The sequence below is a fragment of the Rattus rattus genome, chromosome 13, assembly GCF_011064425.1.
Source record: "Rattus rattus isolate New Zealand chromosome 13, Rrattus_CSIRO_v1, whole genome shotgun sequence".
NCBI lineage: Eukaryota > Metazoa > Chordata > Mammalia > Rodentia > Muridae > Rattus > Rattus rattus.
The window spans coordinates 10,344,355-10,365,429 of record NC_046166.1 but is presented as its reverse complement, the minus strand read 5'-3'; the positions used below and the strand labels follow the sequence as shown (position 1 = coordinate 10,365,429).

The window sequence follows — 21,075 nt, the reverse complement described above, 5'->3', positions numbered from 1 at the left end:
TGAAGTCTCTCTGGTGGGAGGGCAGGTTTCTAGGGGCATCTTAACCCATACGTCACTCTGGTTGAAGTTCCAAGGGCGAGGGCCCCCACCCAGAGCACTGTCCCCGGGGTATGGCTGAACATGCCACACGTGCTTCCCTTCCCTGCCCCTTCTAGCTCCGTGTCCTAGCAGCTGAACAAATGGTACAAATGGCCCTTCTCCCTACCCCCTGTTACTCCTGTGCAAAGGGCACGGCGCCTGGCATGCAGTATGGGCAGCTGTAGCTAGCCATGCTACTGTCAAGTTTTCCAGGGCACAAATGAGACAGGAGAGCCAGGAATAACTGCCTGGGCCCCAGAGGGTCTAGAGGGGTGGGACAACCCCAGACTCGGCCTAAGACCTTTTTCCTGGGAGTCAGGCAGTACCCCCTATTTCAGGCCAGGGCTTTGGATGATATTATAGCTACTAGGAGCCCATTATCTGACATGAGTCCCATTGGAATGAGCTCAGGCTCCTATGGGACCTGAGTCCCATTCCCTGTGTGACCTTGGAGAATATATTTAACTTCTCTGAGACTTGGCGTTTACAATCTCTTAGGACCCTGTAGAGGCTGGCATAAAGAGTCCTTTTCTGAATTTGGCCATGTTCAAAGCCCTGACATTACATGGTCATTTTTACATCTAGACCCATAAAAGCGACCCAGGAGCCGGTCAGTACTCTTCTGAACTAAAGCATCTCTTTCTGACCCATTGGAGGCTAAGCTAAGTCCAAGGCCCCGGGGGTCCCCCACAATGGATAAGGTGCCAACTCATGGTCCTTAGGGACAACAGAATAGCAAAACCCCTACCTAAAGCAGACCCACTGACTACAACAGAGCGTGGGCTCTGCAGAGGGTGCAAGAAAAGCCAGTCTTCAATGCTTGCCCCTTGGGGATGGGTGTTATGGGTGCCTGACACCCCTCCCCAGGGACTATATTAGCCGCGTGAGTCATGGTGGACCGGCTGGGAGGCCACGGGCAGGCGGGCCCAGTGTAGGGTTACAGTCCATTTATGGGCGCAGCAAGGGCAGATATCAGTGTCGATAGCATTCTCTCCCAGCTATTCTTAGGAGCCTCCCAGGAGCTCTGCACAGCCTGACCAGGCAGCAAGGAACACAGCAGGCAAGGCCAGGGATTGGGGTCTGGGTCCAGGAGCAAGGATAGGGGATAGAAAGACAGGCTGAGTAAGGGTCCTCTCACCTGACTCTTCCTACTATTTGTCTGCAGAGGAAGCCACCGCTGTCGGCACCAGTATGTCTTACAGTGTGACTCTGACTGGGCCTGGGCCCTGGGGCTTCCGTCTGCAGGGAGGCAAGGACTTCAATATGCCCCTCACTATCTCCCGGGTAAGTGCACATTGCCCACAGCCTCATTCCCAAAGGTGCGGGGCATTCTTGAAAGAGGGAATGCTCATGCCCATCTGTCTGTCAGTCTATCTGTCTGTCTGTCTTCCCCAGGGCTCTTGGAGAGCAGAGCCTGCCCTATTCCTGGTCTGAAGTCCAGGACTGGAACGGTCTCCTTATCTTGGCCACAGATGAATTTGCTCACCCCGGCTTGTTCGTTGGACTTTGCCCACCTAAGCAAGATGTCACAGGCAAATAGCTGGCATTTTGAGCTGAGAAGGAAATGCTGAGTTTGCAGAGTCCATAGGCTTGTGGGTAGAGAGTGCAGGGCCTTCCCCTGCACGGTAGGCTTGGGGAATTTCCCAAGCTTGGAATCCCTTCCTAGAAGCAGGCAGCTGCTTAGGAAAGAACTTATCTATGGTGAAGAAGGCAGGTACCAGGCAGGCAGATGGACAGTGAGTGTATTGTCCTTGCTGCCCCATTGTCATGTATAAGTCCACTCGAGAAACGGCACTGTCTGATGGAAATGGCACTGAATGTCAGAGGTTGTGGGGACAGCTCCTGTGAGCTGGAGAAAAATTGAGGCCCAGAAAGGCCAAAAAGTAGACATACTGGAAAGGAAGAGAAGAAGGGCTTTCATTGCTGCCGTAGTCCCAGCACCTAGGCCATAGACTGGTGCTATGTGCTCAGTATTTGTTAGATAAGGGTACCCTACGAGTCCTGGTAGTCCTGGGACAGAAGGCCCCATGGCTTAGGGGGCCTGAGAAGCATACTGAGAACTGGTATAACCTGCTTGGTGACAGAGCCCCTGGCAGGACTGAGCCGGGCTTAAGACGTAGAGTTAGACTCCAGGATGTCACTGTGGAGTTGGAGGGTGGAACTGGGTGGAACTGGACTGCTGTTTCTTCCATACAGTGTAGAGACTTGCCTTGAACCCAGGGCTCGCACTGAGTGGCAGTGGGGAATCCCGGAAAGTGCTTGACAAAGGGCCCAAAAGTCCCCCTGAAGCAGTCTCGGTCCTCACGGTCCTCACGGTCCTCACGGCACTTTTAAGCGAGGCACTTCAAGTAGCCTTTGTGGAAGGATGCTGTCCTTCACCTCTCTGCTGCAGACCTGGAGTCTCTGCCCTCCAAACACACTGCCCTGAAAACCACAGGGCCCCCTATTAAGAGGACACCCTAAACCATGTCCGTCTTGCTTGATGATGTGGTGACATGTGGATATGTGAGTCCAGTGGCTACCCCCAATCTAGGCTCAGCATAGTCCCCACTCCTGTAGTATAGGTTTCTCCCTGTATAAGATAGGACCTCCCCCATCCTCCTCACGTACCCTCTGGCCTCCTATGCCTAGGGCTGAGCTCACAGTCCCCAAAGCCCACCATCCCCAAGGCTTGATGGGAACAAATTCATCACTGGTCAGTAGCAGCCAGGAAAGTCAATGACCTCACTCTGGACCTATGCACCACCTGGTCCCGGATGGCCAGGGCTTAAATGGCAGCACAGAGGCTTTAAGCTAGACAGGAGGAGGAATGTCCTCATTCAAAGAGGGGGTGTGTTGGGATGTGCTGGAAGCTAATACTCGGGAGACTTTTAAAAATAGAAGCCGGGGCACTGAGGGCTTGCCTCAGTTCTGATACAGGCCTCAGATCACCTGCAGCACGGTGGACTGAGCCATGGTGTTCAGGTCTTACGGTCTCCTGAAAGACACATCTAGTGGGCCACAGATACAGTAGGCGTTGGCATCCCAGGCTTGGGCATTCCAGGACCAGGGCTGATAGCAAGGCAGACACCAAGAACACATTTCTGTTCTGTCGTACCAGACTAAGTCTACTCACAGAGACACAGGGCCAGGATTCTGCTCACCTCAGAATTCCCCTGCTCTGGGTGCAGACATGGAGACTGTGAGAGATAATCAGCCTAGTCTAACTCTCACTCCTGGTCCTTTGCTTGTCAGACCAGGCCCTGAGGAAAGCTAGCGTCTCTCGAAGGCAGGTTTACGTTCCACCCAGAAAGAACAGTTGCCACCCGCATGCCGGGTGATAGCGTAGGTACCAATCTCATCGTGGTCTCCACGTGGGTACTATGGAGTCAACCTGAGCAGAAGACCCCAGTGAGTCCACTCCTCAGAATCTGCAGAGATGGGGTTCAGGAGAGACTCTAGAGGGGAGAGCAAATGTCTTTATTTATCCTGGACAGGTGCAGAGGGCTGCAACCTGAGCTGCCCTCTTAACCTCCCCTCCCCTACCTTAGCTGATTCTCCAGGAAGCAAAGTTGAGGGAGCAGATTAACAGGCCCAGCCTTCACCAGAGCCTCTGCCTCTGTGGCTAGGTGTGGGGCTTTACCCCTTCATGGCTTCTGGCACTCTCCACCCTAGGGAAGAGGCAAGTGTCTTTGCTCAATTCTACATCTCTCGACTGTGTAGCACAGCCTCAGTTGGGTCACCTATAAAATGGGACGGCACTGTCCACACTTGAAATTATGGAAGTGAGGCTGACTACAAGGCTTGTGTGCAAAAGATCTGTGGGCTGGGTTAGGCCTGCCTCCTTATTGGAAGGCCTTGACCTCCATCCCACCTGGCAGGCTTGCCTGGGCCATAGTCCAGAGGCCCTTCTCTCCCTCTCTCCTCCGATTTCAGTTTTAGTATTATTGAACTCACACAGCTTTGGCGGTGACACTGAGAACAGAGGACCATTGGGAGGAGAAAGGAGGACAATCTGACACTATTCTGGGGGGTAGCTGTGCTGGCAATTCCTGGAATTTCCAGGCCCCTGGAGCACAGCACCTTAGGCTGTTCTCAGTAGCGCCTATCAGCGCTGACAGCCCAGTGCCGTTTATAGCCCTGCTGAAGGTCAGGCAGTCATCTAGCTATCCAGCAGGAGAAGATAAAAAACAATCACAGCTGAAAACTGCGTTCTTAGAGATGCACCTTGGCCAGGCCCTCCTGTGACTCACACTTGCCTCTGACCTCTGGAAGGCCCTGAAGAAAGCAGATCAGAGGCCCGCTAGGTCCTGGGGAGGGGCTGCTGAGCCAGAACACAAGCCAAGGGCAACTCTAGGAGCACACAGGAGTGGAGGCAGTTGCTATGAGAAGACAGGAGACCATGGGGGACAACAGAAATAAGGACATAGGCTCTAGGGACAAGAGGAAATCGCCCTATTGTGAAGACCTTCTGATCCTTGTCTCCAGTCTTCCTATTCCCAAACATGGCTTCTCCACTCTGCTGGAGCCAGGTTTCTGCTCTCCTCTCATAGGAACCATCCTGGGAGGTGTGGATTTTCCAGGGCCAAGTGCACACAAGAACACTGTTGGTTTGCTGGAGAAGCAGAGAGGAACAATGTTGGGACCTGGAGAAAGAGAGGAGGATCCTCTTACACACACACACGCACACGCACACGCACGCACACACGCACACACATGAAGCATTGGTATGTGTAACACTTCGGGCAAGGCTGAGTGTGTGAGGGATGTTGTATAGAGGAACCAAAGCCTGTGAAGGAAGAAACATTAAGTGATAGCTATTTGGACAAGCAAGGTAAGGCAGAGGAAAGCCTGGCTTATTTATACACCAGGGTTGGAATAGAGACATTGAAGCCACTGGGAGAAAGAAGTTTCCAGAAAAAGGATGAGGACTGGAGCAAAGTCCCAAGGGAGACCAGATGAGAAGACAGCCAACCTGGCACGTGGTAATTTAATCCCAAGGAGTTAAAATGCACTTAGGCCTCCAGGGGCATCCCTGCCAGACCTCGATGAAGGAGCTGGGAAGGTTCCACTCTTTCTAGGCCTGTTACCTGCCTTTAGCCAGCCCACCACACCAGGCAAGTCACACAGAGAAGGAAGACAGGGCCTGCATGCTTCTGAGGAGGGATGCTAAAAACTTCTGTAAAGCTCGGGTTCCCTCCAGGTACCCCCCAGGTAGCCAGCGCACAACACCTTGTTTCCCTGGGACCCTAGACAGAATCCTGCTATTCTTCCACACCCTTCCAGGAACAGTAGACTGGCTGAGGGCTAGTCGGTGGGCTGACCACCCTCTGTGGACTCTGGATCTTGTTTCTCAGGAGCCCTGGGGTGCAGCCATACTGACCACATACTTTCTTTTCCCCAGTACGACCTCTGACTTTGCTGGAGCTACTAAGGAGCAGGAGGTGGGGTCAGCACCTACTCAGTTCTGCAGCATCCTCTGCTGCACCCCATTTAATAATGTAATCCTCACAACACACCAGAGAGGCAGGCCTGACCCTGCTCTCTGGACGCTCACTGGAACGTGTGACGTCTCAACCAAAGCAGGCTTAAGTTGACCCACTGCGCACATGCTTTCCTTTGCTGCCTCCCTCCTTGGCATGACCGTGGCCATGATATCAGCTACCCTTGTGCTACCTCTGAAGAGTGGGCGGGGCCTTGCAAGTCAGATGTGTCCTCTTGGCCACCAAGGCATTCTCCGTTATCCTTGTCTGATTTACACATTTGGGATCGAGAAGAGAACGGTTCTGAGCACAGGGTGGGCAGTGTTTAAGAAGAGACCTGGGTAGCCACAGGCTGGTTAATGGCGGTGGTAAGAGAGGGTCCTTTTGGTCTTGTTGTCATCACTCGCATGGTACAGGATAGTGTCTGGACAGCAGTGGTAAGGGGCTCCTTATGGTCATGGCCGAGCAAGGCATGGGCCATGTAGTGATCTTTGCCCAGCGAAGCCCCTCGAGGGTCTCCTTTGTGTTCAGGTTTACGTTGAAAGTGACTGTTGGCTGGAGACAATTGAAAAATCAGGTAGAAATGAAACATTCATCCAAAGAGACTTTTAAATGCTCCAAAGGAGACAGAAGGATATATATGGAGAGAGAGAGAGAGAGAATATCTCCAAGAACGTGTGTACTTTGAGTCTTTTCTGAGAAAAGTCAGCAGAGAGAAGAGGATGAAAAGAGTCAGAGAAGAGAGGCATGAACTACACTTTTTCTGAGCTCTGGACTCCAGGCAGTGGCCCAACAGTACCAGTCCCCTCCCCCAACCAGCTGAGGTGGCTCCTCTGGGAGGGAAGGGATCTTATGGTTCTTGGCTGCCTTTAGCGTCCCTGCCTCCATCTGGCCTTCTCTGAGGACACTTGAGCAGAAAAGAGGAGCTCTGTGACTACCACACCCCTACTTGAGGGACATTGGACCCTGCTTAGGGTATCCAAAGGCCAGGCCAGCTGAGCCCTAACGGGCAGACACAGATGGAGGGACAGAGGCGCCAGGAACAGGGGCATCCAGCTTGGTGGCTCCCCTCTGGAATGTTTGGCTACTGACCAGGCCCCTGGAACAAGGATTACCCCAGCCCACGCCTGAGGATATCAGACAGCACCAGGCATAGGGAAGGGCAAATACAAGTTGGCTGTGTCCTAGGGAGAAATCTGTCACCAGGCAGCTCTAAAGACATGGCATTCCTGACAGCCTGAACCTGGCACTAGCCGATGGGGCCCAGCCTCCCTTGGATGTCATTCTGGTGCCCTTGCTTACACTGTCACCATGATCTGAGCACTCCTATCCTGCCTAGCAGTGTCCCTTCTGGGTCTGTAGCCCCACCCTCCCGTGTGAGATTGGTAGCTGCTTCCCCTACACTACCCCAAGCTGTTTGCTGTAAGGAACAGTTCCTTCTCTGTAGACAGAAGCATTGGGGGTGTCCTTCCATATGGATGTCCTGCTCTGGAGAGCATTTTATGGGGTGACATACCAGAGGACAGCTTTATTACGAGATATCTTCCCCCCCGGGATGTCCTGCCACAGGTGTGGGAGTGCATGGGCAGTGTGTGGGGACAGCGGGACACTGGAAACATTACCCTGGGTGGATGTTTTCATCTGTCTTTAAGGTGCTTCTAAACTAACATGGTTTGATGGGTAGTGAACAGTGAGAGTGATCTGTGAAGAAGGGAATGTTATGGCTGGACAGCGATGATGAGAATTGGGTGTTTGCTGCCTGTGCCTTGGCCTACTCCATGCCTGACCCTACCTGCCCTTGCGGGTTGGAGGTGAGATGGCACACGGAGTGAATGACACAGACTCTGGGAGCAGGTTGAGAAACACAGCAGCAAGCTCGTCAGAACACTGCTGTGAGCTCCTTTAATAACTTCCACCAGCGCCCCATTGGTCCCAAGAAAGCGTCTCTTCTGAACAGCAGTTCCCAATTGGCTGGCATTGTCTGTGTCAGGAATCCTTGGTCTCTCAGGAAGTCTCCAGTTAGGTCTTCTTGCAGGAGATGCTTTTGTGGCTATGAACCTCCCCGCCCCCTGCCCCCTGCCCCCGCCCCTGCCCCTGCCCCCCCCGCCCCCTGTCCCCGCCCCCTGTCCCTGCCCCTGTCCCTGCCCCCTGCCCCCTGCCCCCCCCCCCCCAGTGTTTACGTAGAGGTGGCTGCCGCCATTTCTCCTACAGGTGTTTATATTTTTTTTCAGCTTAAAAATTACTATAATGAGTTGCTCAAGATAGCACAGCCCTGCATGGAAAGCAGAACAAGTGGGTTTTTTGCACCGTAGCAAGAGGCCTCTTTTGTTCTAGGAAAGTGTCTTGTTTTTCTTTCACCATCACTGTTGTGTATGTGCGAGTGCGTGCGTGTGTGCGTGCGTGTGTGGGTGTGTGTACAGACCAGCAAGCCCTAGGAATCTCCAGCCCCTGTCTTCCCAGAACTGGGATTACAAGTGCATACCTACACCTACCTGTCTTCCAGTTGTGTGCTAGGGCTGAAACTCAGGTCTTCATGTTTGCACAGCAAACCTTTAACTGACCAAGCCACCCCCCCAGACTCTGTCACTATTTTTCACCTCTACCTTCAAGACAGCAACACACTTTTGTTACCATGGGTTCCCTGCAGTGACAGACTGGGGAATGATGGTCCTGTGATGCCCCTTTGGCACCTGGAGAGTGGGCTTTGCAAATCAGATGTGTCCTCTTGGCCACCAAGGCTTTCTCTGTTGTCCTTGTCTGATTTACACATTTGGGGTCGAGAAAAGGACTGTTCTGGGCACAGGGTGGGCAGTGTTTAAGAAGAGACTTGGGAAGCGACCTGCTGGTTAATGGCAGTTGGTAAGGGAGGGTCCTTTTGGTCTTATTGTCATTGACATGGTACAAGACAGTGCTTCTGGGACCAGTGATACAGTCACCAAAAAAATCATTTCATCACAGTGACCGCAAGGTACCTTGATGCATGTATAGCTCCTTGAAGGAACCTGGCAGGAGGATTACATTCATGTCTACAAGTCCAGAGCTTGACCAGAGGTCCTACATAGGTTTGGCATCTCTTAGGATGGTCCTCAGACTTTAGCCCAAATCTGGCTTCTGCCAGCATTAATAGCTATTCTTATCCCTGTGTGATAGCCAGGAAGGTGGGTAGGATGGGCCAGACATGCCAGGAGATCTAGCTGGTGAGCACATAGGAGGCAAAGCTAAGGAAAATGCCCTCTAACCGTATGGGTCATATGGGGGTGGGGCTTAGAGCCTCCTCTCTCCTGTGATATCATTGATGGCGAGGCCTGTGTGACATTCCATGTGGCACCATAGAGGGACTTCCAACATGACTCCATAGGGTCAGCTCCTAAAGCACTTTTATGTATAAGTGCCACCCACTTGTAGATTGTCCCAATCTGCCTGTCTCAATTAACATTTACACTGGAAAAAGTAATGAGCATATTGTCAGGGACTGAGGCATTCCGTCGGAAGTCATAGACTTTAAAGCTAGTCTCCTCTAGTAGAAATCTCACGAACTATCTTTCTGAGTAGGGCTGCTAAGGTCACTATTGCTAGTCCATCAAACTACTCTAGGTTATTTAACTAGGCCTTCTGGAAGTGCACCACTCAGGTAACATCACAGTGGGTAGGGTCACCAGAGTACTCAAAGCTGCCATGCAGAATTTGATATCGTGTATGATGTCGTTGAGAGTTCAATGTATACCATGGTTTCCCTGGTAATAGGGGTGTACCTTTCCGAGCATCCCAGGGAGCGGTTTCAGTGTGGAGGCCCAATAAACACTCTGTGCAGTCAAAGACGGAGGAACCGGACAAATAGTTTTAGATGTCGGTAGGGTGCAGGATTTAGGAACTAGCTTTATTCTTCCCCTTCCAGACATCTGTAGGCAGCCAGAAAGCCCTAAGCTCGCCTCACTTCACAGCCTGCCTTGTTTTCACACGTGTGGCCGGTGGCTCCTTTAGTTTTCTGTGTGCCTTCCCTGTAGCATGGAGCATCTTGCGCTTGGAAGCTTCTGTGAGGACACATTTAGCCTGCCCTTTCTGGCAATGCACTGGAGGCAAGGAAGTGCTAAGTCTTACCCACACTTCTGGGACAAGAAGGTAGTACTCTATGGGTTTGCAAGGTGCAGGAGTAATAGATTAACCGGCAATATATAACCTCCAAATATCAACGGCTTAGCCCAGGGGGGATTTATTCCTCATTCAGGAAGCCTGGCACAGCATCTCTGCTCCAGGGAGTAACTCCGGCATCCAGAGCCCTTCCAACGAACAACCTGATTGACCTTCTCTCGAACCTGTGCATTTAGTCAGTCAACAAGCAGTGTGCAGGCTTCTGGTGATGGTTGCTGGGAAAAGACCCAGCAGTGATGTGTGTTACTTTCACCAGCATTCCACTAGTCAAAGCTGGTCCTTCAGCCGCTGTCCAAAAGTCCCAGGCAGGGTAGCCATGGGAGGAAGAGGAGGCAAGCTTGGTGAGCAGCCATTGCTGGCCATCACAAATAAAAGACATGCTAGGGGTGTACTGGACGCTCCGGGTGATTCTTCCCTGACTCACCCCTTCTTCTTCTTGTTTAACCAGATCACCCCAGGCAGCAAGGCGGCCCAGTCCCAGCTCAGCCAAGGAGACCTTGTGGTGGCCATTGATGGAGTCAACACAGACACCATGACCCACCTGGAGGCCCAGAACAAGATCAAGTCGGCCAGCTACAACCTGAGCCTCACTCTGCAGAAGTAGGTGGTAGCTCATCAGAGAAGGGGACCCAGGGTTGGTGTAGGCGTGTGATAGGGACCAATGAGATTGCCCCCAGCATTTGCAGGGCCCTAGCCGTGTGCTACAGAACTGTATAGAAAGGATGGGTCAAATCACTATCAGGCTACCCTCGACTCAGTTTACAGAAGTGGCTCAGGTGGAAAGCATGGCCACAGCACCACTGGTATGTGGAGGGCTGGATCTGGAAGCTGAGCTTCCTCTTTCCCCATGCAGAAAAAGCCTATGAATGTTGGGGGGAGGGGCTCCAAGGTTATGATTCCTCATCCTGGTCAAGCCCAGGGTCTCCCTCGGGACAGCAAGTGAATGGGGTGAGTGGTGCACCTTGGGCCCCGTGATTTCACTGTCTAGCTCTCGGTCACCCCCAGGAACTTTGGCCAGGTGCAAACATCCTCACCCGTTTCTGGTTTATCTAGGTCCAAGCGTCCTATCCCCATCTCCACGACGGCACCCCCTATCCAGTCCCCATTGCCAGTGATCCCCCACCAAAAGGTAGGTGCTGGCCATTGGTAGTGGGGTCCACTCAACCTTGCCTGCCTGCCCTTCTCACTGTTGCCCCACATGAAGTGTTTGAGCCCCCTCCCTCCTGTGATGCATGGAGTTCTGAGCATGCCTACCTGGGCTCAAGATCCCAGGACCCACAGCTGGTCTGAGAAGAAACCAGCTTGGGAAAAGCTGTGCTGAGAAGAGGACCAGCATTCTAGCCAGGCAGGAAACAGTTGTTTGTCTAGAAGACTCTGACCCTGAGACTACAGTTGCTATAAGAGGCCCCAGCTTGAGTCAGCCATCTTAAGAGACACTCCTGGGTATCAAGGAACCTTACTGGCCCTGGGGGTGAGGGGAGGGTGTTCCTCCACACAGACTCTCTAGTTTCTAAGCATCTACCCATCCCTCCCAGCTACAGTCTCCCTATGTCCATTAGAAGGACTAATTAAGTCTTAGAGACTGGCACGGGAGTGGAGGGGCAGGCAAAGCCTGGCCCTAGATCTTACCAGAGTCCTTTCCTGACTTTAAGTAGCTGAGCCCTGTGGGCCCAAGGGCCTATCCTAAACCCACGGCTCCTCCACCCACTCCCTCACTACAAGTATAGACTGAATCCAGTCTATCCAATGGGGAGATGGGAAGAGGAGCCTCACAGAGGCTCATAGATTGGGAGAACTGGACAGAGAGCTGCTGGGAGAAGTTGCAAAGGTAGGCTCAGATGGCCAAATAGCCCAGTTGCTTCCTTGGGTCCCCTTGGTACCTCCACCCTAAATGTCAGTCAGCCCTGGCTAGCCAGGGTCTTCTCCAGGTGGGGTCAGTAAATCAGGAGGTTTGTCTGCAGTCACGGAGTATCCATTCCCAGGGGAAGCTGTTCGTGGGAGGAATGGACAGGATAGTGGTGCCCTTACCATTCCTGAGCCCTGCATCCTCCTTCTTGGCTCTCGGGGATAGGCTTGGCTTTCTGTGAGTGCTTTGCATTCTGACTAGATGGATGCCAGCCTCTAGACCAGGAGCCACCGGCTTCTCTCCTCCTCTCCACTCACAAAGGGCTTTCCTTTCCCGCCCCCCGTCGGGGTGCGTCATTCAGCAGGCTGCAGGCTGTGGGTGGTGGGCTACAGGTACACACACTAACATGTCTGTTTCAAGTCCACACAGAAGCACAGCCATGTGTGGCCTCTAACCGCTATCTTCTCTCTCCCCTGCATGGTGCTGCCTTATGCCAGGACCCTTCTCTGGACACGAACAGCAGCCTGGCGACTCCCAGCCCCAGCCCTGAGGCGAGGGCCAGCCCAGGCACCTCAGGCACCCTGGAGTTCGGGGACACCTTTAGCTCCTCCTTTTCCCAGACCTCTGTCTGCACCTCACACATGGAGGCCTCGGGGCCTGTCCTTCCTCTGGGCAGCCCAGTGGCCAAGGCCAGCTCAGAGGGTACCCAGGGCTCAGTCAGCCCCAAAGTTCTGCCAGGCCCCAGCCAACCAAGGCTATATAACAACCCCATTGGCCTGTACTCAGCAGAGACCCTGAAGGAGATGGCTCAGATGTATCAGATGAGCCTCCGAGGGAAGGCCTCAGGTGCTGGACTCCTAGGAGGGTAGGTAAAGGGCATCTTGCTGTCCGGTATGGAGCCACCTGGGTCATCGGTGCTCATCATAACAGCCTGGTCAGACGGTCAGGGGGAGGAACAGGCCTCAACACAGCCAGCCCTGCACCCTCAAGACACAATCAACTTAAAGCAACACCAGCAGTCATCCTATTGACTTTTGCTGTCAGTCAGGCATCATATCTCTGCTTCGTATACATACTCTGGAGAGACAATGTCAGCTCTTTGCAGACGTAGAAACTGAGGCCCAGAAAAGGCTAAACTGAGGTCCAGATGTCCAGCTAAGTGGCTGAGCTAAGCCTGTATGCGGGAGACCCCTGACTTCCCAAATTTTTACCCCAGGCCACACCCTGTCCCAAAGGTGACACTGCCTTTGAGAATTAAGGTGTTGAGACACAGACTAGTCCCCATATCCCTGGGATCTCTAAGGCAAGACCAGGGAAGAGTTAGAGTTTAAAACAGTAAATTCTCTAAGGAAGAGAGTAATCTAGGGAGGCTGCCTGGAGGAGGTGCCAGAAGTACCCATGGAGGAGGAGGCTTGTTGAACTAACCCAGGCTAGGGTGGCTTCAAGGAAGCAGAACTCTGAGGAGAAAGGGGTGTGGAGAACAAGAAGCCATCTCTGGCCCCCATAGTCTAGCTAGTAAGACTCTGTGGGAGCAAGGGCTGAAAGAACATGGAGTCAGGTCACCGTGGAAGGGTAGAAAGGAGGGACCCCCATATGAACACGTATCAGACCTCTGTCCCCTTGTCTCACAGTAACTCTGCACAGTAACTGCCCCGTGCAATGGGCGTGCTTGTCTTTCCGTGCTAAAGGATCAGCAGGCAGAGCTGGGGCCATGTAGCCTAGTGGCTCAGAGAGAGGAATCAGTCTGTTCTCACCCCCGGGTTACTGGGAGGATAAAGGGAATGGCACTCGCTCTGTGTACTCACTGACTAGAGTCTCCCCTTCTGGACCTATACTGGGTAAGAACGTTGCCTTCCAGTTGACTAGGACCCCTGGGAAGCCCATCTGTAGTAATGGCCATGTCTCCCTGGCTGAAATCTCACTCTGAGTTAGGAACTGGCTCTTTTTTTATTAGTTTATTTTATGTGTATGGGTGTTTGGCCTACGTGCATATCTAAGAGATCGCCTGATCCTCTGAGACTGGAGTTACAGACAGTAGTGAGCTGCGATGTGGGTGCTGGGAAAAAAAATCCCAGCTCCTTTAGAAGAGGACTCAGCACTGAACCATCTCTCCAGCCTCATGGGAACTGGCTTTGTCAGTAACTTCAGAGGTGGGCATTAATTTCCTTCATCTTAGCAACTCAGATATAACGTGCCATTGTCCCAAGGTCATGTAGCTTGTAAGAGGCAAACAGAACTAACAGTTTGGTCTGCCTGGTTCTATCTTGATTTGAGATGGAATGGGGGAGCTAGGAAATCAGGAGCCCTGTCCCTTCCTCCCTGGACTCCCGGGTGCCAAGCTCTTTGGTGCAGACGCTGCCCGGAATCTACCTGCAGATGTAGACATTTTCACTTGACAGTCAGGGGAGCAGGATCCAACGATGTCCTCGGTGGGCCAGGGGAGGAGGTGAGGCCGGATCTTCATTTGAAGTACAAGCCGATGCTGTCAGGGTTGGCAGTGCAGGCAGAAAGGGCTGGAACCTCTGCCGGGCTAGGTCTACCGGCTTTTCGAAGTGTCTAACTGCTGAAAGCAACAGAGCCGGCAATTCTCCATGCGCACCTACTGCATGCCTCCTGTGCTGAAGGGATAGCCCATCTGCATGGTAGACATCTCACTGCCTTCTGGCTCTTTTTAAATCTATTTTATTTTATTTTTATGTCTATGGGTGTTTTGTCTGCATGTATTTCTGTGCACCACCAGAAGAGGGCGTCAGACTCCCTAGAACTGGAGCTATAAATGGTTGTGAGCTGCTTCGTGGTGCTGGGAATCAAACTCTGGTCCTCCGGGAGAGCAGCCGCACAGATCCTCATTCTCTGGTGCCTGCATTTCCTTCTTATAAATGAGCTGGTGGAACTTGCCCAGATTCACAGCTTTGAGAAGAGGCATGGTTAAAGGTTGACCTATGTTTTGTCATGCTCCAAAAGGAAGCCCCTTCCCTCCTCTCTGAGAAGCTCGTGGTGTGGATCTTGGCAACTGGATTTCTGGCGGGGGAGTGGAGGGGAATCAGTGGGGAGCAAGAACAGGAGGGCCTGAGCAAGCTGTGGTCCCCACTCCTCACCTGAAAGGCAGCCTTCAGTGGCCCACAGAGCAAGGGCCCCTGGGTGCCTCTTCTGAGATCTGGACACTCTCTCTTTTCTGATCTGTGTGCTGCCGGTGTCCAGGCCTTAGGGAGGAGCAAGGACCTAGCAGGGAACAATTGGTGCCAAAGAAGGAGTTGTCTCCTGCTTAGGGCAGAGGATTTTCCCACCCAATCAGGCCAACACTGCCCTCTGCAGGGCACACTGGGCTGCTCAGGGCAAGCGCTGACCCTGCAGTTGTCAGCACTGGCCAAACATGGAGAAGAAATGGCCACGCCAAGCTAGCCCTTTCCTAATATAGATCCACTTGTGGCTATTTTGAGCACAGGAGGACAGAAGGAATTTTATCAGCTCTGAGTCCGTAGGGGACCTGGGCCTGAGCAGACCCCCTGCTCCTTGGGGTGAAAAGTCCTTGGCTTCCTAGGATCCTGGTTGTGGGGTGACCAGGGCCAGGCTCACTGGGGTAAAAGTTCTCCCTTTCCAGAGTTCATAGTGGACAGGTCTAGGTAAACGGAAGAATATGGAGACATTGTCCACCCCCCTCCCCCGCCCTCTGCAGGATAGGGTCTGCCATCACGGGTGATATGCATTTAAAGAAGCATCACATGGATAGTGCATCCCCCAAGAAGCTCATATCCCACTGTACTGACTGTACCTGGTGACCCCTGCTGGGGCTTTCCTGTGAAAGCCTTGACTCCTCCTGGAATACGTCCAGCCTCACCGCTGGCCCACAAGACCTTTGGTGCAGTCACTAGGGACTGACTGCACCACCCACTGCACTGTGCTCCAAGAGGAGTGAGCAGAGCTGTCCTTTGGGAGAGAGAATTGGGCTCAAGGGCTATGGGTAACCATGCTGTACACACAACACCACAATGCTTCTTCAGGGAACAAGCTCATAAGTTCCTCCCACCCTGTGAGCAGAGGGCTAAGCTGCAGCTTTTCATCTTTGGGGCATCCAGTCAGAAGGAACTTGGGGCCTCAGCCCTTCTTGGAGTAGCCTTAGTATTCATGTCTCTATCCCAGCATTCTCTCCTGGGTCTTCAGCCAGGTTAGACACACTCGATCCGATCCATGTACCTGCATAGGAGCGAGCTCTTGAGCTAGGCAAGAGTCGCTCCCCCCACCCCCCCGCAGACCTCCAAGTCTGCGGGGAGTTCTGGGACTCACTCTAGAGGGAGTCCTGGCACCTCCCGCCCAAACCGATGGTTCTAGAGTCCCTGCTTTCTGGTTCCGTACTTTCTCCCTCCTCGCTTCTTCCTCCTCGAAGACTGAGGTTTCGCCAGTCCTGCCCCCTTCATGACCAGTCTGAAGACGGTCCCTACATTCGAGCTTCCCCAGTAGAAGCCCCACCCTGACGGCTCTATCTTCTTTGCTTTTTCTCTCCTTGCAGGTGGTAGCCAATTCTCCAGCCAAGTTAGTATCTAAGGACAGCATGCGTGTGTGTGTCCCTGCGTGCCATTCCAGCATGCACCTGCCATCTGTTGGGTGTGGATGGTGTGTGCCTGCCGGCATGTGTACATATATGCATGCGTGAGTCAGGGTGCGTTGTGCCCTAGATGAGCCTGCACGGGTGTTTGCTGACGTCTAGAGGGGAGCTGTTGCAAGGGATGGGTGTCTATGGGATGGTCGCAATTTCGCTCCCAATGTCCTGCTCCTGCAGCTTAAGGCTTGAGGTTAATTCCGGTGTGTGGGATGCTGCACTGCCACTGACCTGTGTGGCCTGAAGACCTCTCTGTCCCAGTGGGATCCCCGAGGAGGACTGCACTTGATTTTTATCTCCGCTTGGGCATGTACCTATCTGTTGAAGGGAAGAGCCCTGGATCGGTAGAGACTAACAGGCTAAAGCATGCTGGACTGGAGGGGCCTGGGCAGCCTGAGCCACCTTCCGAGGAAGAAGCATGTGCATAGAAAGATGTGGAAGGACAGAGTGCCAGTCCACAGAGGAGCGACTGGCAGGATGAGCCCCTCCGTGGAGAACCTTTGCTCAGAGTCTCCGAGTCTCTGAGCATGCCCAGTGTGACCGTGTTTCGCCCCTGGAACGTTCTGGACTCTGCTTGTGCTGCTGCCTCTCCTGTCACGTGACCCGGCTTGTGTCCCCCTTGCCAAGTTCCACGCCCCCCCCCATCCCTCTTGTGTCTGCTTCTCCATCCTGCTGTGTGTGATGGGAGTGTACTCCACACCTCGGGCCCCTGCTGACCCTAGGAGGGAGTCTGGGCTGAAGCGGAGCCTGAGAGGGGAGCTGGGAGAGATGACTCGGGGGGACGTGAAAGATCGGTCTTCCGCACAGGGTCTTGGGGGTGCCAAGAGTTTTCCCGGCAGCCCACATAGGTAACCTACTTGGGCCAAGACCTCAGCTTTGGGAGAGATCTCTCTCCACACCCCACCAGCAGCCTGGCCCCGACTTCCCATGTAACTGTCACCTGTTGCCCTCTCTCCCCCTTTCCTGCCCACCCTCCTCAGCGCCGACTACCAGGAACGCTTCAACCCCAGTGTCCTGAAGGACTCAGCCCTGTCCACCCACAAGCCCATTGAGGTGAAGGGCTTGGGAGGCAAAGCTACCATCATCCACGCTCAGTACAACACCCCAATCAGCATGTACTCTCAGGATGCCATCATGGACGCCATCGCTGGGCAGGCCCAGGCCCAGGGCAGTGACTTCAGTGGGTAAGCGCCTTCCCACTCCACATGCCTACGGAGGCTGCCACTCACTCACAGAACCAGCTTTCTTCATTCGCCTTGAGCCTCCTTGGTTCAGCCCACTGGAGGGTTTGGTCCAGCCTTCACCGGGGACTTCCAGAGTGTGTTTCCTCCTCTTTCTTCAGAGTCTAGCTGGGCTCTCTGCGGAGTTCAGTTGTAGGAGAACTGGCGAGACGCAGAGTGTCTGTCTATTTCCTCAGAGGGATTGTGAGACTTCTGTGGTGCTTTCAAAGGAGCGTGGAGCTCTCACACGTAAAGCCATACGGGGGGTGGGGGGGGGGTGGGACTGCTTTATTCTTCCAGTGATGAGCATCAACCCAGGGCTTTTTTGTTGGAAGAAGCCTTAGGCCAACCACCACCCAAGGTGCTATCTGCAGTCAGCCCCATGATGAGTGCTTCTCTTCTCCACTTTGACCCAGGAGGCCTTGCTTCAGAGCTATAGGATTTAAAATGCCCTTGGTTCCTGGGATCAGAGGAACGCGATCTTAGCCTGGGACAGCGCAGTAGAAACTCAGATGAAAAGGGCACAAGCATTAACAGGGCCATTCTCTCTCCTCCTGTCTTCTCGGCCCCATTTCTGTCTCCATCTTTGCCTCTTTCTCTGTGTCGTATCTCTCACCTCCTCTCTATATCTGTCTCAGTCCCTCTATCATTGTGTCTTGTTTTTACCTGTCTCTGTCATCTGTTTTCTTATATAAACACACATGCACACGCGCGCGCGCACACACACACACACACACACACACACACACACACACAGAGCGAGACTGGGAGAGAATGAGAGGGCGGGGAGAGTGAGAGAGAGAGCAGAAGTGGGAGGGGGCAGGTCATTCCTTTATTCTGCTTGGAAATGTCAGAGTGTAGAGCTTACCTCTTTAGGTAACAAATTATCCATGGATCAGAGGTTCCCAGCAACTCAGGAGGAAAAGACTAAGGGCACACTAAACCTTTTTTTCTGAAACTATAAAATCAAATACTATAAGAGCGTCATAAAAAGGTTCCAGGAAGTTCCTACAGGAAAAGGACAAGCCCTGTGGTCATTGGTGTGAAAGCAGAGGCCAGAGGATAGGCGTGTTCTGAGCTTCAGGAGAGCCTAACCCGGCTCAGAAAGGCACTACTTTCCATCGACCACCAGGGGGCGGAAGTTATCTATTTTGCAGTCATTCGTCCCTTTGTAGACATCTGGGCTGTGTTGACTCACTTAAATCTCTCATTCAAAGAAAAAACAAAAAACAAACAAACAAAACAAAACGAGCGTGCAATTTTAAAAAACAACCATTAGCTCATGTATACCCAGAAAACTAAGTCTGCCTGACTCGGCCCAAAAGCCAACAGGGATTTCTTGCTAACATTTCTTTGGCGCATGGTCTTTGGTGTGCCCTTAAAAGCAGTAGTCGTCGCCGAAGGAAAGTCAAATGAAACATAATGGACGGCCTGCTGATCACACTGCATTTTCCGTGCACTGGGAACACTTCTATTATTGAATTCTATCAGGGCGCCTGTGATTTGGAGAATATGGTGTTCTGTTGATTAATCTAGCTGTCTCCCACCTGCCCCCTTCCCTTCCCTGCCTCTCATTGCTAGCGTGTCTGGAAAGGATCAACCTTTCCCCCTCCTTTTAACTCAAGCACGCTGAGCTGATGCCGGCTATGGCGCAGTGAGGAACCCTCCTGGCCATGATGTGTTCCGTTTCTGCTGTTATTTCCACAGTTCCTTCCTCACTGACAGTTTTCTTTTTCTCTCTCTCTCTTCCTCCTTCACCCATCCCACCCCCCTAACTCATTTCTGGTCCTAACCCCGCTCTCTTGTGTGCGCTGCCCCTCTGCTATCCCATGACGGACGCGCACTCACGGCTGGGTTGCCTTCCGCTTGGCAGGGCGTCTCCGCTGGCGTAAGTAGACCTGCAGCGACCGTCTGTCTTGGCATCTGTCTCGTTGCAGGATGGTGTGTGGGGTTGGTGGGATGTGTCTGAGGACAAGTGGTCAGTTGATGCGCTCTGTCCACCTCTTTCCTCGCACCCGCCCCTCAGCCACACGACATCCTCTGCAGCCCACACAGACAGATGCTTGTTTCCTGAGTCCATCCATGTCAATGTGGCTACGGGTCATGGTACTCACAGTGCACCCACCCCAGCCTGAGGCTTCATTCCTGCCTTTTCCCTGCCACGCTTTGGTGAGGTTTCCCCAGCCTTACCTAGCACCACTAGGACTTGGCACACACGGGTCACGGGCACACTGGGCTATTCATTAGGTGTTAGAAGGTAACAGAGTAGCCACTAGGAAGTCAGTCCCCAGAACCCTCGAATAAGCAGAGATCCAGTTGTGCCCAAAGACCTTAGCAACCCTTAGAATCCTTCCTGTAAGAGAAACGGTTTTGTTCAGGGAGAACAAGAATTCAGGCTTTCCTGTTTCTCTCCCAGCTGTGAGCTTCTCCCTGGATGGACCCCAGAAAACTCTGAAGGACCCATATCTCATCTCAATCACAATCTGAAAATACCTAGCTCTCAAGGCTAAAGACTTCAGGAAAGTGGGAGTAGGGGCAGGGCCTCCACCTCTCTGCTCTCGTAGCTCAACTTGAGCCAAGCCTAAGGAACCAAACCTAGGAGACTAGACCAATTCTACCCAGCTCCTTGACATGGGTGCTGGGATGAACCAGTCCTGGCTAGCCAGTCCCCACAGAGGACAGGGCAGATGGAGTCAGGCAGGAGGGTGCAAGATAGGACATGCCTCCGCTGGGCTGTGTCTCCATGTGGTCAGAGCATCTGAGCTAGGTAGTCCCTGGTAGGCAGGTGTGGCCTTTGAGCTTCCTGACTGTAAAACATTTGACAGGAAGGACACTGGGCAAACCAGGTGTGGAAGTATATAATCTCAGTACTCAGGAGACTGGGGCAAGGAAGGCTATATAGCAAGATTCTGAATAATTAATAATAATAATAATAATAATAATAATAATAATAATAATAATGACGTAAAAGCACAATAACAAAAGGAAAAAAATGCTGGGCTGGGAGCTGGGCCACCTAAATTGTCATTCAATTGTGTCCCTGTCTACTATAGCCTGGGGCTACTCAGTTGGCCTCTCTGGACCTCAGTTTCAACATTTCTAAGAGGAAAGGGCTAGCAGGCAGGTTTACTGCCAGAGGCTTGTCCTGAGTGGTCCCCCTGACATCAGAGAGGGCTTTCTGAGCAACATAGATCCACAATCTGACCTATAAAACTTGAGTCAGGTAGAAATTCTTGAGAAGTTCTGGGATCCCTGCTGGCTTTGATCTGGAGTTGAAAAAAAAATATTCAGCTAAGACTTGAGCACCTACTATGCACCAGACCCTGGGGGCTTAAGGGGATATCAGAAGATTCCCCTCAAAAGGCTATGCTGCTTTGGGGCACAGACCATCCCTATAACCTCATTCCCAAGTTCCTCCTTTGTCCTGCAGATCTCGACAGGGCCCAGCAAAATTCCCTGCTTAGTTTCTTATAACACTTTCTGGTCGGCCTGATCTCTTGCAGCTGAGCCGGAGGCTCCTTCCAGTCTCGAGCTATTGGTAACTCCCTGTCTGGATCTGTGGTGTGGGGAGGCCATTGGCTGTTCCTGATCTGGCCCCTCAGGCAGGGTGTTCTCACCCAGCCCCTCACAGAACTGGCTCAGGGAAGCCAAAATCACTTCAAGGAGACCTACCTCCTTTACTCTAGGGACTCCAGCCTGTGGGGTGGGAACTTGTTCAGATCC

At 52.8% G+C, this 21,075-nt stretch overlaps 1 protein-coding gene across 4 annotated transcripts in view; it reads left to right on the top strand.

The window, feature by feature from the left end:
- Positions 1–1,140: 1,140 nt before the first annotated feature.
- Ldb3 (LIM domain binding 3) overlaps positions 1,141–21,075 on the top strand; it is a 62,689-nt gene continuing 42,754 nt past the window's right edge. For 2 of the 4 annotated variants that reach the window (XM_032919105.1, XM_032919107.1), the window contains exons 1-5: positions 1,141–1,362; positions 10,138–10,289; positions 10,743–10,818; positions 12,033–12,400; positions 17,113–17,316. In XM_032919105.1, coding sequence (XP_032774996.1) covers positions 1,270–1,362; positions 10,138–10,289; positions 10,743–10,818; positions 12,033–12,400; positions 17,113–17,316 — 893 coding nt within the window. In that variant the 5' untranslated portion in view covers positions 1,141–1,269. Of the gene's footprint in view, positions 1,363–10,137; positions 10,290–10,742; positions 10,819–12,032; positions 12,401–16,042; positions 16,066–17,112; positions 17,317–19,225; positions 19,241–21,075 lie in introns of all 4 variants that reach the window. The other 2 variants (XM_032919106.1, XM_032919104.1) reach the window with 2 other exon arrangements.